The 16,462-nt window shown below is 34.3% G+C and overlaps 1 protein-coding gene across 4 annotated transcripts in view; it reads right to left on the bottom strand.

The window, feature by feature from the left end:
• The window catches only part of CNOT6L (CCR4-NOT transcription complex subunit 6 like), a 116,951-nt gene that overhangs the window by 65,819 nt on the left and 34,670 nt on the right, over positions 1 to 16,462 (bottom strand). For all 4 annotated transcript variants that reach the window (XM_030313626.1, XM_030313627.1, XM_030313624.1 and 1 more), the window contains exons 2-4: positions 6,884 to 7,005; positions 3,672 to 3,858; positions 2,363 to 2,448 (exon numbers count right to left, since the gene is read on the bottom strand). In XM_030313626.1, the coding sequence (XP_030169486.1) occupies positions 2,363 to 2,448; positions 3,672 to 3,858; positions 6,884 to 6,995 (385 nt within the window). In that variant the 5' untranslated portion in view covers positions 6,996 to 7,005. The remainder of the gene's footprint in view (positions 1 to 2,362; positions 2,449 to 3,671; positions 3,859 to 6,883; positions 7,006 to 16,462) is intronic.

Raw genomic sequence — 16,462 nt, 5'->3', positions numbered from 1 at the left:
AATAATAGATTTGCAAAGAGAAAAGGAATGCAAATAGGTATTTACCTTAGAACAAACTGAAGTTTAATACAAAGAAACTTATTCATAGGAATGAACAAAGCTAAGTGATAGTTCACGAGGCAGAGCTGGTACCCAATTTGAAGGACTAGAGGTCTAAGAAGAGACTTTAACAAATCCGAATCAGTAAACAAAAGGACACTAGGATCAAAGGCCAGCCAAAAACAGTAGTTTGGAAGACTAAGATTTTAACTAGTAAAATGGATGAAGGACAAAAGAGATAACAGACATTCAGAATGATTCATTCAGTTGATGCTTAGTATAAATTTTATGGGAATAGGTCTCTACATGAGATAATATGGAATGAGGTATGAAACAGTAAGATAGGGAATATTTGCGTTTTCAGGAACATCACATTGTACAAAGGGTAAATCCACTGAGTTCAACAGTAAATTATTCATTTGTCACTGATGTGCTCTCCATCAATATTAGCAGGAGGAGAATGGCTGTTTTGGGTTTTTTTTTTGTTGTTGTTTTAGTTTTTTTAATGTTTGTTTATTTTTGAGAGAGCATGGGGGGGGGGCAGAAAAAAGAACGGAACGGAATGGAACGGAACAGAACGGAACGGAACGGAACGGAAAGGAAAGGAAAGGAAAGGAAAGGAAAGGAAAGGAAAGGAAAGGAAAGGAAAGGAAAGGAAAGGAAAGGAGGAAGAATCCGAAGCAGACTCCAGGCTCTGAGCTATCAACACAGAACCGGATGCAGGGCTCGAACCCATGAACCATGAGATCAATGACCTGAGCCAAAGTCAGACACTTAACCGACTGAGCCACCAGGTGCCCCAAAAATGGCTGTTCTAATTGATGTTAAAAGAAGCAATGGTTATTCTTAGAGACAAAAAAATTACTACGGTCAGTACAAAAGTGTGAATTTCATACTTCATGAGTCTAATAAGATTATAAAAAATGACAGTCATTCTGTAATTTTTTTTAAATGTTTATTTTGAGAGAGAGAGAGACCAAGAGAGCATACAAGCACAAATGGGAGAGGAACAAAAAGAGAGGGAGAGACAGGATCCCAAGCAGGCTCCATGCTGTTAATCTTAAACCATGAAATCTTAAACCATGAGATCATGTCCTGAGCCGAAATCAAGAGTTGGATGCTTAACCAACTAGCCACCCAAGTGCCCTCATAATATTTTTTAATAGAGAAGAACAGACCTGCACTCATTCCAATTCTAGCTGGATGACTGTTTCAAGTCTAACATATAAGAATAAGATTCAGCATACAGAGATTAAGGTGAAATGTCCCAACAGTTAAATATGAAATGCCTTGGGGTTAATCTTCAAGAAAATATTTTAGATATAAGTATCCCCTGGTTCTTCATATAGGATAAAAAATATCAAAAAAAAAGTCCTACAGAGAGTAAAAACACAAGACATACCACTCATATAATTATCTAATTTACAAAAGATTAACTATACAAGGAAATCTAATACTATTTCTGTCATGTCAACCAATAATATCAGGATTCTTTCAATTCATATTCAAGCTTCTTTCTTAATACTCCATAATATGACATAAGCAAATGCAAACAGAACATGTTCTCAGAGATTCAAATTGTCTTTGAAGAAGGAAAATAAAATAAGGAAGTGTTTGCTTTATAAGGCTTTGATTAATGTCCATTCCTCATGAGCACAGAGTAAAATATTTAACCAATATAGTACATCTGTATTTAGTCCTCTAAAATCAAAATAAACCCTTCCTCCTATGCTATGCCATAAGAGATTATTATAACAAATTTCAGTATTAATATGAATTGAGAATGACTTTCATCCCAAACTGCCTGAGATGAGATTATCAAAGGAACATCTATCTTGGATTGATATACTTTATTCAGAACAATCATTCTCATTAGGTATAGTTCATCTTTACTGTTGTTTTCTCTCTTATAACAAACAATATGTCACTGCAATTTTATCTACTCTATCAAAACCTGATATGGAATATTCTGCCTGGGGTTTACCCTATTAAGTCATTCTTTTATAGGTGGGGTGGCAGGCGGAACTACAGTGTCAATTTAAAATACCTCCTCTAAGAAATGTAAGAATTTTACAGAAAATTAAATATAAAATATATTTAAAATTTTTCCCCATACAAATTTGTTAAAATGATGGCAGTATGATGAAATGCTGAAGCTCAATTTGATACTGAAGAACCACTTTACTTTCAAGAGAAAGTATAATTACATTCTCAAAATTATGCGAAAACCTTACCTATATTGTAACCAAAATTGTCTTTAAAAGGCTCACAACACCTCAATACTCAGTGAGTGTTAACGCTGTCATCTTCTAACATCACTCACCTTTCAAACCTAGAGTTTGTAGCTGGAAGAGCCGACCAAGTTCATAAGGCAAAACCCGTAACAGATTGTTATTTAAAAGCAATTCCCTGTTCAAAAAAAAAAGAAAAGAAAAAAGTTTAATATATCAAACTTTATTAATATCTACAATTACTTTCTTAGCCTTCCCTAACATACCATGAGTTATATTTACTTGCAAGACACATTCAATCCAAAAAATGTACAAAATGTGTAACTACCACAACTGTTAACAATGTTTCTATAATTTATTCATTCTCCAGCACAGATTACTAAAGCTGCAAGAACTACATATCATTCGCAGGCTAACTCCATTCCCTTTTCTCATCTCACTCAAATGCCTACCCAAATCAAAGTGACAGATATTCTTTGTATCCAAAGACAACCAGTATCCTTGAATCCAGTATATTCCACAGAAAAATGTAACAACCAATCACCTTTATCAATTCTTATAACTGATTACACTGTAATCACATTAAGATACAATGATGAACAATCACTGACATAGGACATAACCACAGAAAATAAAGCATAATACAGATAATAGGATAATATAGGTAAGATCCAAGCTTATAATTTTGAAATTTTGGCCAGATTACAGAAAAAATAAACAGCCATATTATTAGATGACTAAAAAGTATTTTAAGAAAATAAGGAATAAGATTCTAAAACAATATAAATGTTTAATTTTAAACACATGACAGCAATTTTAAATATCACTACTTAGCCAGAAAAAAAAATTACCACTTAGCAAATAAACATAGAAAAACAATACCTGCCTACACTGAAAACATTTATACAAGGTCTTAAGGGACCTACAAAATTTTTTCCTATGAAAAAATTCTTAAAGAACCCTAAAGGACAAGAAATAAATCCATTTACTATCAAGTTCTAAGGTTTCCTTAAGGACTTGTGACATTTAAGTATACTTCACCTTATAAAACAGGTATGTTCCCAGAAGTTTACTTACAAGATCAGAGTATTTTCTCAATTATTTATGATTATCTTATCACACGCTTGAGCCTAAAGCGAGACCTAATATTTTAATCCCAACCCACCTCAAGTCTGTTAAAAGAAATTGGTAAGACAAGCACACTTCTACTTAGAAAGCTTCAAATTGAAAGAAAGGAAATGTTCAACGGATGCCACCTCAAGCCCTGTTTAGACAATTTTTATCATTTGATCTTCAAATGCATACCAAAATCCTACTGTAAGAGGAGTAATATCTCATCATTTTCTTATTTGGTAAATTTAGAATTCTATAAAGTGAATCATATCAGTAATATTTCCTTACCTGAGAGACACCATGTTTCCTAGTTCTGCTGGTAAACTTCTGAGTTTATTGGATGACAGATCCAGGTAAACCAGATTATGAAGCTTGGCAATATCAGGTGGAATGCGACTAAGGTAATTGTCATTTAGGTGCAGTGCTGTCAAGTGTGTCAATGACCAAAGTGACGTACTTAAGCTCCGCACTCTACCTAAAAGGCAAAATATTGAAGCATTAAATTCTAGGCCCAGGATGAAGACTAACCTCCAAGGACTAAAAAGTGGTAGAAGAGACAGCAATATACAGATACTGCATCTTTGAGGTTAGTTTTCTATTAATGCCATTTGACTGCTTCCAAACCTACCTGTTCTTTAATTTCATGTCACTTTTGCCTAATCATTATTTCTCATGAACTCCCCATGTATTAAATGAGATGTGGCATAATAAGGAGACCCCTGGAGTCAGGGTGATGCTGAGTTCTCAAGGAAAACATCAGGCTGACTTAAGCTTTTGTGACAGAACAGTCTTGAATTTTATTTTAAGGCACAGTCCTAACGAAAGTATTTCTTACATACTCCACAAAAAATAATAGTGCAAGGTTTGTCCATATTTTGGGCCTGGACTCTTCTACAAACTTTAAATTACCAAGAGTAATTACGATGATTTAGAACCAACATCAGATTGACCATTAGGAAAACCATTTTACCCATAAAAGGGATATCGTTCCCAGCTTTCGATGCTACAATCGACAACTCTGGTTTAAGATTTTGCATTAAGTGCAACATACTCAAGTGAAATGGTCACACATTAAGCTTTATCAGTCAGTCAGCATCTGACAGCTATTGTAGCAGATGGACTAGAAAAGATTCAGGAAACCTATCTCAGAATCCTGATTTTTACCGCTTACTAGCTATATAGATCTGGGCAAATCACCTAACCGCAGCTGCTGTAAAGTGGGATATTATCTTAATAATTTATATGAAGATTATTTTATAAACTTTACAGAAGTAAAATAGAATTTAATTACATATCACATTCGAAACAACAGATCTTGATTAAAAGAGCAGTGGAAGGTGTATAGAGGCCACAAAATGTCAAATGGTCAATGCTACTTTTCACATAGCTATCAAGCGGTCAACTCAAGCTCAGATCTGTCCAGGGTTCTGTCACAGGTTCCTTCATGCTATCTATTATCAGGCTCAGGTGCCAGCTAGGATTTTGTATTTTAATAGGAAAGAAAGTGTTCAAGTGAAGAGAGGCTGTGGTAAAAGAAACTTATTTAAGTCTTACCTGGGATTTAATCAGGTGGTTCTCAACCAGGGGCAATTTTGATTTTATTCCCCAAGGGACTTTGGGACTCTGGAGACATTCTTCGTTGTCAAAACCAGAGGAGTGCTACTGGCATCTAGTTGGTAGAGGCCGGGAATACTGCTAAACACTATGCTGTATAACTGAAACTAATGTATCGATGTGTGTTAACTATACTTCAGCTTAAAAAATTATAATTTATGTAAATTAGTCCCTAAGATGTCCACTGATATGTATTACAGCGACCTTTTATCCCATGTGTGTTTTAATGGAATTATTTACAAAATGGTAATATCTCATGTTAATATTCATATGTATTTAAACTTAACATATACTTAATATATTAACATGTTAATATTAACTTATATTTAAACATATATGTGGCTAACTATCATATTAAGGACCCAAACTGCTGGAGAACTATCTTCATTATCAAAATTCCAATATCATGAGGCGCCTAGGTGGCTCAGTCAGTTAAGCATCCGACTTCAGCTCAGGTCATAATATCACCGTTTGTGAGTTCAGGCCCCATGTGGGAATTTGTACTGACAGCTCTCTCTCTGCCTCTCCCCCACTCACACTGTCTCTCTCAAAAATAAACATTAAAAAATTTCAAAATTCCAATTATCATATCTACAATGAAGTTAAAATTAATGTCCTTTAAAAAAAAAAAAAAAAAGAGGAGTGCTACTGGCATCTAGTGGGTAAAGACCAGGAATGCTGCTAAATCACCTACAGTGCACACAACAGCCCCCAACCACAAAGAACTGTCTGGCCCTAAGTGTTAGCAGTGCCTAACTGAGAAACCCTGGGTTAGCCCAATAGGATCTGCTGATATTCACTCTTCTGATTACCAACATTTACCCACCAGATTACATTTAAGCTAAATATACGGGTAATTCTTGCTATTAATATTAACACTATAATGTGGGTTTAATGCTCCCCAATGAAAGCCTGTGGGGGGGGGGGAGACACAGGGGTATCACATTCTACATTATCTGTATTATACCAATTAATAAACAAAAAACAGTAATTATATTCTATTTTTAATAAACCTTTAACTTTATAATAATTTTAGATTTATAGAAAAGCTACCAAGATAATATAGAGTTCCTGTATACCTCTCATCCAGTTCCCCTAATGTTAGTTTCTTATATTATCATGATACATTTGTCAAAACCAGGAAACTAATATTAGTACATTACTTTTGTACATTATTGGTACATTACTAATGTACAGGTTTTATATTGGATTTCACCAGTTTTTCCATCTTTTTGTTATAAGATCCAATTCAAGATACCATTTTGCATTTAGTCATCATGTCTCCCTAGTCTCTTATGGTCTGTGACAGTTTCTCAGTCTTTCCTTGTTTTTTTATGACTTTGACACTTTTGAGGATTACTAGGTTAGGTATTTTGCAGTTTGAGTTTTTCAGCTTGAGTTTGTCTGATTTTTTTCTCACTATTACACTAGGACTGTAAGTTTTTAGGAATCATATTCTATCTGAACAAATCCTAAACATGAAAGGTCATGTAATATAGTTATTTTTTGGAATCAACAGCTTCTAAGCTTCCTACTATGCCAACTCTAGGATGATAGGAAAATGGCAAAGATTTCAATTTCCAAAAATAATTACTCTGCAATAGCCAAAATTAAATCTATTATATCAAAGAACCTGGTTACTCAGAAACTAAACTCCCAATGTCCTCAATTTCAGATGCCAACTCTGGCTCAAGGTATTATTTCAAAAGAAAGAACAGGAAAAAGATATTTAGTCACAGGTAAATTAAACACCAGTACTCAGAATCTTTTATTTTCTCAATTAGTTCATCTAATTACAAATGTACAACATAGGAATAAATACAATACTCAATTCTTGCTCATTATTGCTATTATATCCTGGATTAAACGCTTCAGATTCCACTCACCCGAGATTTCTAATTCTGCCCAGTGAGATTTTTTCCCATTGGCTACCTCCTCTGCTGACATGATGGTATAAATTCTGCGAGGATCTGGAGGATCATATTTTTCCTTTGGCATCCCTATTAGTCTGTTTAAAAAAAAAAAAAAAAGGATAATCAACAATTAAAGAAAAATGGGATGTAAATTTTCTTTTCCTTTCCCCTTGCCAGGCTAAGTCATTTCATACTAGAAATTCTCACTAGAAGAAAACATGTCTGCAGTATGTTAGGCTCTTGCAGGAACTCAGTAACAGATGCATAAGGGAAAATGCGAATAAGCAAAGACATTGCATTTCACATTGAACTTTGTAGTTGCTTCCCGAACTTCCACCCGTTCTTGCTTTAGCAGTCTTGCTTTCCCAAACAGACAGACCCTACACCAGTTTTCTGAATGGATTTTGACTAGTCTAACAATATCAAAGCAATCCTGTCCTCCTTGCCTCGGTGATATTCAAATATCTTGTATTTAAGACAATCAGCACATGACATTCCTCTTGTCACAGAGATTAGCTCAGATGTATCTAATAACCATGAAGCTTAAGACGCATTCTATTCAGGCTTCTCTATCCTGCTAATCATAGAAGAATATAGCCCAGATTGCTACTGGCAACCATCCAACGATTATAAGGGAAACCAGCCACAGAAGTCAGAGTCTAGAAAATAGACAAAGCCAGAGTCCTCACCAAATCATACCTGTAGGACTCCCGAACACTGGGCTTTTTGCATACACAAACCAATATATATTACTTACTGTTTAAACTAGTTTAGCTTGTGTTTTTCATCACTTGCAGTCAAAAGCATCACACAGAATGATATCTTAGTATGAGCCTGTCTTGGTTTAACCTGTTGTTCTTAGGCAGCATCATTCCTTTTCACTCTCAGAAGTGTCCATGCCACCGAATTGAAACTAGTATTATTATATACTCTTCTTCATGTAACTGCCAAAATAATCACTGACTGATCACGAATGGTAAAAACTAGATATAAAAATCCTCAAGTGTGCAATGTATGAAGCATATGACAAATGGCACTGAAAGTAACCATTCAAGAAGTCCAACACAAGAATTACTGCTTGGTAACTGGCAGAAAATAAAATCCAGTTTAGATATAGCAATAATAGCAAATGACAAAGCCCTGAACCTAATTAAAATCCTACATGCTATCTGTAAGTTGCCTTGTTATTAGTATATTGGTTCTCTTTGTTCATATTTCATACACATACACACCCCAAAACCAAGTGTCTCGATCTGAGAGTGTTTCCAACTAAAGTTTAGAATTTATAATTCAATGTAATTTACTTTCACATGGTCTGAAATTTGTTATATACAGAGAATAAAGAAAAATTAGTGCTATTCTATGTTTCAAAAAAATCAAAGCTAGTTTATAAGAACAGAATCAAAATTTCCTACACCATAATCTACTCATATTTCTGAAGGTAAAATAGTCACTTTCCTCTTTTAAAAGGGGTAAAGAGAAAGTTTTCCAGATTTATTAATCTGTTTAACAGTAGTCTGCTTCCAAGTTTCCAGGTTAAGCCCTTCCTTCTCCTTTAATCTTATCATACAAGTTGGTTCATACTGACCCTTTTATTTCCCATACATATCCCCAGGATCTTCATACAGCACAAAGAATATGATAATTTTCCATGGGAAAAAAACTTGATTTATACCACATTCGGCCTATGTAAAATACTTCAAAAAATAAAATTTTTAGATAACAAGATTTTCAGAATTTCTACCGTGCATGAGGAATGTGTACCTCTGTGAGTACTTCTGCATACTAATATGAAAATCTGCAAAAACACAAGATTAAGGAAAGCCAAAACACACAAACAACATGCTACAAAATCCATGAACTACATTGCGGATGGGTAAAAAATAAAGACTGCAAAATATGCAAAACAAATGTTTCAAAATTCTAATTCGTTTTCATAAAACATAGAGGTCAACTGAATGTGGTTTTTAATAATGGCTCCCACTGGATGGTATGTTCCTTAAGGGGACTATCAGTCATTTCCGTGTGGAGGCATATCATTTTTATATTGCTGTATAGTTCCTTCCACATAGTAGGCCCTTAATATGTATTTGTGGAATGAATATATGCTTTGTAATACTAAAATCTGCCACCTTCCTCCTGCTTTTTCCATCTCACAGCCAATTTTCAGTCAATGCTTTTCTAAAAATTATTCCCAGGAAATGCTAATTAATCGACATGTTCAATTTCCCTAAATATTTTTAAAAATCTATATAGGTCAATAATTGCCATCTCTTTTGGCCCTCTAATTCTAATCTTGAAATCAGCTACTATATAAAATGGTTTTAATTTTTCACAAGATTCCATCTTCCTAAATCCACTAAAATTTATAAAATCTGTTCCTGCAAAACAAATCTATGAAACGTTTACCAGTGTTTACATGTAAAACAAAGTAATATTAATACTGCCATACTAGGGGTCAGAGATCTCTTCCAGATTTGATTAGGAAGCCAATGAAAATACAAGCACTTAATTAAAAATGAATATAGATTTCAATAGTCTGATTAAAATGGTAACATTTTACTTTTGGGTTGATTAACGAGCAACTTAGTAGAGTCTTCAGTTCTGGTGATCACTACTGTCTCAAACATCAGGTTTTCAAAATTGCTACTAAAGACTTAGAGAATTCAAATTTGGGAAATTGGTAATATTAAAGCCTCTTATTCAGCTTTATTTTTTCCCTCTCAGTTCCTCATCACCAACTTTGCACATTGGAGACATACCTCAGAAACCTATTTCAAAATAAATTAAAATATAAAATACTAATTCAAATGTATTTAACTCTTTAAATGTGACACCAATAGTGTGGTTTCTAACAGTCTCATATACAGGTCATTCCAAGACTTAAATACTGAGTGATGAATACATTTTATAAAAAAATAGAAATGTTTTATTTTGGAAAGCCTAACAGCTAATTCCTTTCCCTATATTCTTTTTCAAATTGATCAAACAGGAAGCTTTTGAATTGGTTTTTCCATGACTTTCTAATTTTTACAACATCTTACATCAGTTCCCACAGGATACTCCCATTACATCAACCTAATTTATACTGGGTATCCTTATCTTGTAACAGAGTACAATAAAAGCCCCTGTGGCAACACAACCTGTCTAACTTTCCAGTCTTCGACCCTATTTCAACACTATAAAAAATACTCCACATAGCTCCCCAAATGCTAACTACATAAACTTCTTTAAACCTGCCACCCACTTTCCATCCATTCGATCTTAGCATAGCACCTACATGACCTTCCCAGATCCTAGTGCAAAATTTCTGAGAGTTACCATCAGTCCTGGCCAAAGAACCGAATTATGTCCGACTTCTTAGTGGCTACATGAACTATCCTAAAAGTAAACTAGTTTTAATCTCCACCATTGAAAGCTGATTAATCACTACCACATAGTGAAGATTTTCATTAGTTTCCCTTCTGTTCCACAGGAAAAACCTCACGTAAACTTATAAAATATGAACTTCATAGAAAATGTATTTCAATTTTTTTCAATTACAAGCAATATTATATATAACACTAGAGCTACTTTGACCTAGAAATTTGTATCTTATTTTTTTAATGTTTGTTTATTTTTGAGAGAGAGTGGGAGAGCAGGAGAAGGGCAGAGAGAGAGGGAGACAGAATCCAAAGCAGGCTCCAGGTTTTTAGCTGTCAGCACAGAGCCCAATGCAGGGTTCAAACTAAGGAGCTGTGAGATCATGGCTTTAGCCAAAGTTGGATGCTAAACCGACTGAGTCACCCAGGTGCCCCCTGCCCTAGAAAAATTTTAAATGGAGCTTCCAAAACAAAAAAATGTAACATACCTGTATATCATGTCGTTTCCATGAACAGCATATTACAAAATATTTATGAAATACATCCAAATACACTATTGCTAAAGAATCCCAAATCTCAAATTTTATATCTGAAGCTAATAAAATAACACAACTGCTCCCTGCTCCCAAACAGAACAAAATCTAATCTGAGCCAAATCAGAGCAAACTTTTAAAGCTAGAACTGGACTTCTGTTAATAGGTGGTCATCTGGAACAACTTAAAAAAAGAGCAGCCTGTATAGTACATATAAAGATGTAAGTTCTTGTGGTATTAAACCAAAGTTTCCCTCTCACATCCTGTCCAAATTTAAGGTCATTTTATCCAAGTTTATAGTACAGCACAATTACTATTACTTAGAACTCAGTCTAAGAAAGAAAGAATGCTACAAGCACCAAAGAATGTTTCATAATGAATCAGAGACTTCTAACTCAACTCTAAAATAAAAATCATTAAACATACATTTATTTCCATACAAATATTAACTGGTCATCTCAACTGTAGTCTGCAAAGTAATCTTTGGCAGAAATACAGATGCTGGCAGGGTTCCCAAAGTTAGAGGAAGACAAAATTAAGCTAGATATTTCTGCTTAACTTTTAGAGCAAGATGTCTATGATTTATTATATTTTACACATTCTCAGATAAATCTGTATTATATTGACATTTATTCCCAAAGGTTATTCCCAAATAACACATTATTTGTTATTTATTGAATACCTACCTACCTAATATCCATCCTTCCCATCTGGTCTTAAGCATTAAGGCCATTTTGCTTTCTGAGAAAATAAATCTAAGTTCAACTTTTTTTAATAAGGCAAACTAACCCTTGTGCTGCAGCATTTCTGAAGTTTTTATTTCTTCATCAATATTTAACTATACAGAACTCTTAATCATTATAACTGCCATATAAAATTTATACCTTCCCTGAATGGGCTCACCAGCAGATGCTAAAAAAAAAAAGTGCCTTAGCAAATCACACTGCATACAGCAGGATCATAGTGATAAAGACCGATGACACTTAAGAGCTGAAAACATACCCTGAGATAATGATTTCATCAGCATTTCCCACTACAGGTCTATACAAGGGCCTCTTTGGTGGCACTTATCTGCAATGACATATTTAGCTAACGTCCATATATGATAATAACGCTAACATTCAAAAAGAACCCCAAAGTTTGGGACACCTGAGTGGCTCAGTTGGTGGAGCATCCGACTTTTGATCTCAGGGTTGTAAGTTCAAGCCCAACACTGGGTGTGGAGCCTACTCGAAAAGAACCTCAAAGTTTTCATGACCCTCTCTCACTCTAAACTAAACACTAAACAAAACAAAGCAAAACCCATGTTTTATGATGGTAAAGTCATTTTATTTAAAAAAAAAAATAATAACCTCAGGTTTTTGGAATTTCATGTTTCTGACCAGTTTAACATTTATTCAACAAATACTTACTGTAGACCTACTACCATCATGTATTACACCAAGCACTAGGACTTCTAAAGTAAACAAGACAAACAACATCCCTGCCTTCACGTAGCTTATGCCATTTTCATAGCACTGCTTTAAAATAAAGTTATAGAATATATAGTTTACTTCCAAATAGTGCTATAAAGAATTTGGCACTTCTTGTTACTACCTTCCCCCCCACCACCCCCCTTATCAGGTAGTTGCATTGTTCCCTCTTGTCACTATTCTGAAAGAGTACAACTAAAGGGTAATGAAGCTGACCCTTAAAAAACTGCTTAGGTCTACTTATAAGCAGATCTTTTACACTACAGAAAATGTATTTTCTGTTTCTTACGATTTTCTTAATACCGTTTTCTTTTCTCTAGCTTACTTTATTGTAAGAATACAATATATAATACAATATATATAACACGCAAAGTATGTGTTAATCAACGCTTCATGTTATCAGTAAAGCTTCCAGTCAACAGCAGGCCATTATTAGGGTAATATAAAGTCGTACATGAATTTTCAAATGCATGGGGGGATTGGTGTTCCTAACCTCTGAGGTGTTCAAGGGCCAAATGTAATAGGTAATCCACAGAATGGTCAATGACAAGTAGAGAGTCTACAGCTCCCAGGACAAGAATGGCAAGTTTTTATTTTATTGTTTTTTCAAAGAAATACAGGGAACCATTTACTTTTTTTTTTTTTTTAAGGTTTATTTTTGAGAGAGAGAGAGAGAAAGCACAAGTGAAGGAGGAGCAGAGAGAAAGAGAGACTCCCAAGCAGGCTCCACACTGTTAGCACGGAATCTGATGCAGGGCTCAAACACATGGGAACTGTGAGATCATGACCTGAGCAGAAGTCGGATGCTTAACCAACTGAGCCATCCAGGTGCCCCAAGTTTTAATATTGGGGAATGGACCAAAGATAATGAGGCTAAACACTTATAAGTACATTTAATTTAAGGTGATAGCAAATACTCTTCTAACACTGTGACATTATTTATTCTATGATCCTTACTGAGAAACCAAATAATTAGATAACAGTAACAAGGATTCTTTTGGTCTTTAAAAATATTTAGACTCAGGATGCCTGGCTGGCTCAATCAGATGAGCATGCAACTCTTGATCTCAGAGTCATGAGTTCAAGCCCCACATTGGGTGTAGACATTACTAAAAATAATAATAATAATAAAAATATTTGAATTCAATGTGTCTTCATTCTATTCAGTTTATTCTTCGGGATCTACTTCAAATTCCAAGCCAAACTAGTTACCTACCCAAACAAAATGCATAGGCATACATGGATGAAAATGAGATGTCATAATGGTTACTATACTTCTTTCTAAAGGTAATCCAAAGGTAGCTTTATGTTAATCCACAATGATAACTAAAAGAAGCTTCTAACTCCATAAAGCAGTGAGGGCATAGTCTACTTGTCAGCTAAAGAAAGCACTATGCGGCGGGGGGGGGGGGGGGGTGGTGGGGGGATCAGAATAGAACTTTTCTGCACATTTGAAATTTTCCCTCATATGTGGAATACCAGAACACAGCAAAAGCAACATAAAACAGAAATAACAAAAGGAAAAATGGAGACCTGAGATTATAAATCTACCAATCACTTCAAAATTTCAAAATAATTAGCACATTTCATTTCATCAGTAATTGATTTGGACAACAAAAGCTTACAATTCTTCTCTTACATTCCAAATTAGGTCTTAGTCTCTAGCTAATAATCACTATGCTTTAATGCCTCTTGTATTTACTTACTGCCTCTCACTTATCTAAATATATCGAACACAATCTAATTATCCTGCAGAAAATGGGAGATAATTAGACCAAAATTTTCACATCAATATTTCCAGGACTATGATTTCTTCCCCCTAACCCTTTTTATCCTTTCACTTTTTTGGTGTAGCTTGTGTTTTCTAGTTCCTCTGATATATACATTTTCATGTCTTTCAGTGGATGTCCAATTCTATCCACCCTTCATGGTTTAAGTCATCTTTTACCTCTTCAAAATATTTCCCCACGTAAAAATCAACAAGCTAATTCTCAAATTTATATACAGAAATCTAGAATAGCCAAAATACTTTTGAAAAAAATATATACACTTGGGTGCACCCACTATCTAATATCAAGACTTACTATAAAGATATAGTAATCCAGACAGTTTTGTATGGATAGACACATATAGTTCAAAGGAACAGAACTGAGAAACTAGAAATAGAACCACACAGCCAATAGATTTTCCACAAATGTGTAATAGGGATAGATTTTTAAAAATATGCTGCTAGAACAATTAGACATCCACATGCAAAAATAAATAAATAGGCATTAATCCAACCGTGTACCATAAACAAACTTACAAGGATAGTAAATTTAAGTGTACAACCAAAAACCATAAAACTTTAGAAGAAAACATAAGAGAAAAATTAAGACCTTGGATTAGGCAAATATTTCTAAGATAAAACACAAAGTATGATCCATATAATAAAAATACTGATAAACTGAATACCGTGAAAATTTAAAACTTTTCCTCTTTGAAAGATGAATGATGAGAATGCAAGCTGGTGCAGCCACGCTAGAAAACAGTACGGAGGTTCCTCAAAAAACTAAAAACAGAACTACCCTACGACCCAGCAATTGCACTACTAGGTATTTATCCAAGGGATACAGGTGTGCTGTTTCAAAGAGACACATGCACCCCAATGTTTATAGCAACACTATCAATAATAGCCAAAGTATGGAAAGAGCCCAAATGTCCATCGATGGAGGAATGGATAAAGAAGATGTGGTATGTGTATGTGTGTATATATATATATATATATACACGTGTGTGTGTGTATATATATATATACACACGTGTATATATATATATATACACACATATATATACATATATACACACACACACACACACACACATATATACATATAAAATGGAGTATTACTCAGAAATCAAAATGAATGAAATCTTGCCATTTGCAACTACGTGGATGGAACTAGAGGGTATTATGCTAAGTGAAATTAGTCAGAGAAAGACAAATATCACATGACTTCACTCATATGAGGACTTTAAGAGACAAAACAGATGAACATAAGGGAAGGGAAACAAAAATAATATCAAAACAGGGAGGGGGACAAAACATAAGAGTCTCATAAATATGGAGAACAAACTGAGGTTTACGGGAGGGGTTGTGGGAGGGGGGATGGGCTAAATGGGTAAGGGGCACTAAGGAATCTACTCCTGAAATCATTGTTGCACTATATGCTAACTAATTTGGATGTAGTATTAAAAAATAAAAAATTAAAATTAAAAAAAAGAAAGATGAATGAAAAGACATGCCCAGGATTGAGAATAATTATTTGCAAAACACAAATCTGTAAAAGCACTCCAGTATATAAAAGGAACTCTCAAAACAAAATCTTAAGAAAAACAACCTAATAAAAAAATTGGCAAAAGATTTCAACAGGCACTTCACCAAAGATTCTCAAATACAAAATAAGCACATGAAAAATACTCAACTAGATGCATTTTGGAAATTCAACCTCAAGTGACAATGAGGTATCACTACACACATACAATACTAGGGCCAACAAGGATATCACACACACATACCTGTCTTTGTGTTTATGTTTATATACACAAACACATATTTATATATATACACACATATTCATGCATACATACATACACCCATACATACCCTCACATTTCACTAGTGGAAAGCAAAACAGTACTGCCACTGTGAAAGAGTTTGGTTGTTCCTCATCAAGCTAAACATACTTCTATACAACCTTCAATTTCATCTCTAGGTATATACCCAAGCAAAAGAAAAATGTATGTTCACTCAAAAAACTGTATGTAAATGTTTGCAGCAACTTTATTCATAAGCCCCCCAAACTTGAAAAAAAATCAAATGATCTTCAACTGACAATTACATAAACTGTGGTACAGTCATACAACGAAATACTACTCAGTTAGAAAAAGGACCAAACTAATGATAAACACAACATAGGTGAATGTCAAATGCATTGGGAGAAATTAAAAATATCATTACAATACTCAAAGTAAGTACAATGTACCTCACCATAATAAAGGCTGTATGACAAGACCACAGCAAATATACTCAATGGTGAAAGCCGAAAGCTTTTTCTCTATGATCAGGAATAAGACAGGATGCCCACCCTTGCCACTTTAATTCAACATAGTACTCGTGGTCATAACCAGAGCAATTAGGCAAGA

Source organism: Lynx canadensis, chromosome B1 (assembly GCF_007474595.2).
Source record: "Lynx canadensis isolate LIC74 chromosome B1, mLynCan4.pri.v2, whole genome shotgun sequence".
Lineage (NCBI taxonomy): Eukaryota > Metazoa > Chordata > Mammalia > Carnivora > Felidae > Lynx > Lynx canadensis.
Note: the sequence above shows the minus strand (reverse complement) of the source record. Positions and strands in the feature narration are given on the sequence as shown.